General features: G+C 34.4%; 1 protein-coding gene across 1 annotated transcript; it reads right to left on the reverse strand.

The window, feature by feature from the left end:
* Positions 1-211: 211 nt before the first annotated feature.
* LOC125187471 (transcription factor MYB114-like) lies at positions 212-1,152 on the reverse strand. The gene is made up of 3 exons (XM_048084072.1): positions 1,029-1,152; positions 809-938; positions 212-347 (listed from the first exon to the last, which is right to left on the reverse strand). Exons 1-3 carry the CDS (start codon positions 1,150-1,152, stop codon positions 212-214), a joined length of 390 nt encoding a protein of 129 aa, XP_047940029.1.
* Positions 1,153-3,400: the final 2,248 nt, after the last annotated feature.

Genomic DNA, 3,400 nt, shown 5'->3' on the forward strand with positions numbered 1-3,400 from the left:
CATCGGAGAACATAAACGGATTATTTTCCCCATTTTCCGACATCTTGAGCAAGTCTCCCCACCATCGCATGCATTCGTCCATATCATCCTGCTGAGCCGATGAAGACGGCCTTGTTGGATCGTTGTTCGTGGGAGGTTTCTCAGCCGGCATGGATGAGTTCGATATGATTAGTTTGGTGGACCAAGCCGGTGGGTGTGAGTTGGAGAAGGTTCAAGCTCGAGGCCTTACGATGTTGCTCTCGGTGATGGTTTTTTCTTTGGGCGGTCGCTTCGAAATGTGGCTGTTCCAGAAGTTCTTGACGTCGTTGGCAGTCCGTCCGGGAAGTCTGCCGGCGATCAACGACCATCTGCCTCCGTTGTTAAATAAGAAAACGTGTTCAAATTAATTAAACATAACACGTTGAATAATACTTATTTTATTTTTAAAAAAACATAAAAAGTTGAATTGAAAAAACCTAGTACTAAATCACATGCTAAAAAGTGTTAATTTCAAGTTTTCAATGTGAATCGCTGAGATGTCACAACCAAATCACAGTTTGTTGCTTTGTAGATATAAATAAGTGGGGATGACAATTATTTATTGCTTCGAATTTCTTGACTTGAATTTGAGTGAATAGTACTTAGGGTTTGTTCGCTAATTTATTAAGGAGACAGATAAATAAGCTTCAATTGTATTGAAATTTCCCATACACTCGTTTCGATTGAGCATTTATAGTTAATCAGGTTATATAATTTTTAGGATTTAATTACAAGTAATTAGGATTCTTTATATATATAGCACTAGGAAATGAACATGATGAAGATTTGCCTGTTTCCTAACAATTTATGAAGCCTAACAATGAGATCAACTTCATCATTAGTAAAAAAGCCTCTATTGAGATCAGGTATGAGATAATTGAGCCATCTCAGCCTGCAACCCTTCCTACATCTGTTCAACCCTGCAAATATTTATAGTGCTAATAAATTAGAGAAGAAGAAGTAAAATTGTTTGTTTGAAATTGAAGAAGGATGCATGATAATTAAGTTACCAGCTCGGAGAGGGACGAGATGCCATTTGCCTTCTCCGTATTCACGAATGCAGTCTCTGAGAAGATGATCTTCCTCTTTAGTCCAAGCTCCTTTTCTCATTCCATTATTACTTTTATTTTCCATTTCGTTGTGGCGACAAAATGGAGGCGCCTAATGTTCTTTATTTATAACACAAGAAAATGGCTAAGGGGGTGAAAGTAACAGTCGGAAGATTAATTTGTAGGCAATTTATTGAACACATCACTCATGCTTCCATCACTTTTAATGCTCTTCTTCTTCTTCTTCTTCTACCGATCTGATTGACGACGTGTGACTGTGTGTATAGTAAATAATTAATTAAGTTGCCTTTATAGAGTACTCATACGTTTGCTCAACCCATTGGATTTGCTTCAAACAATATAAAAAATCTTAATTAAATAAATACTCCAAATAATAATAGATTAAAATTATAACACTATGTTTATAAATCACAAAGAAAATTACAGATTACAAATTATAAATAATGAGACAACACAATAATTAAATAAAAAATATTACTACAACGTCAAAGGCTTTATTGACCACATATATATATATATGAAAAATAGGCGGTGAACAACTTGTGTTCAAACTATAGTCAATCTTAGCTCCTACTCATAGAGGTGAATCCATACATAGAATTATATTAACGAATAGTTTTTAAATAATGATTAATGAATAGTACATTTGAAGTCTTCAGAGAACTAAATCTGGCAAGACCGCATGAGCATGCATACATCTTAGGAATATTAATATTCTCACCCATACAACAACAAAAATATTTTGGTCTTTTAATTTTAGATTATTTAACCAATTGTAACTTCGCCGAAGGATTCTGGTTGGCTTGATGGAGGTGCTGATGGGGTTGGATTCGGACTGACTGGCTGCATCGAGGCTAAGTTTGAGGAATTCGGTAAATTGTATCGCGAATATTTGTCGGGTATTTGTGTTTGGGTTGAAATTGGCGTTTGAACGGTCAGATTTTGACATTTTGTTTGCTCACAGGGCCTAGGAAAAGCGGTCGGGAAAGGTATGGCCCTGGGATAGTGATGAACTCTCTCTGAGTCCCCACTCTAATAACTTGGCTTGATACCATCTTGGCAGTGGCGGACGCAGAAAAAAATTATGGCAGGGGCTGCATTATATACTTCTTCCATCTTGTTTCATACTCCGTATATCCTTTTTCGTTCGTCTAAGAAAAACTAAATCATTTACCCTCTTTTATTATTTTTCATAATTGGACTCCATATTCCACTAACGACACTTATTACATTTTATTAAAATTAATAGTATATGAAAATATGACTTAAATTTTTTCACTAACTTTTTTAACAGTTTTTCAAACCTAAACAAGAGTTAAAGTAAGATACATAAAATAATAAATCACGAATGGGGGGAATAATTTTTTAGTAATATACATATGAAAAAATATACATAGACAAAATATTAAAATTTCAATTAATTAAATCAAAATTGTCTTACAATAACGTTGTAAATGATAATAAATATACTTACTTTGAGACAAACTTCAAATTATCCAACCTAAACACATCAAACTCTAATCCTAGCATTACAAACTCTAACCCCAAACATAATAAACTTAAATCACAAAATTCTAACATTCAATCCACCATAATTTCTTTTATATTTTCATGCTTAATATATATAGTACAATAAATATTAAAATTTGTTAAAAAATTGAACTGAAAAGATGAAAAAAAAGAGTTAAAAGTTGAAAAGTCAAATACACATGCTCTTTTTGAAAATTGTACTACATTTTTAAATTTTATTACATATTGTACTATTTATTTCTTGGGAGTTGGGTCTTCTTCTTCCCCAAGGCCAAAACCATGACAGCTTATTTCTTCATTTGTCTCTGTATATTTTTCAAGCTGAAATTCATTTCAGCCCCTTCCATCATTCAATCTCGAATAATTTAGTCTTTAATAGCACTGATTTAGGAAGGGCTGAAAATTGTATATTGAAATTTTTAAAAAATTTAACAATAGAAAATAAGAAAAGAAAAATTTGTTGGCATGTGCTGAAGCCCCTCCCCTGGAGCTGCCCAAGGTTTACCGAATCGACGGTTAAAACCGAAACCGTAATCGGCAGTTACGGTTCCGAACCGAAACCGCGAAAATATGCCGAACCGAAATCGTGAATTTTAGAACCGTGGTTCGGTTCAGGTTCCAAATTTTTCGAACCGAAACCGCGACCGAACCGCCGGTTCCGGACGGTTCCGAACCGGCGGTTTCACGGTTCCGAACCGCCAACGCAATGATAAATTTAAACATAGTTAATCCTTATATTAAAACTATACTCCATTAAATAAAACATTGCTGAATGATCCGGT

The sequence above is a fragment of the Salvia hispanica genome, chromosome 1 (assembly GCF_023119035.1).
Source record: "Salvia hispanica cultivar TCC Black 2014 chromosome 1, UniMelb_Shisp_WGS_1.0, whole genome shotgun sequence".
NCBI lineage: Eukaryota > Viridiplantae > Streptophyta > Magnoliopsida > Lamiales > Lamiaceae > Salvia > Salvia hispanica.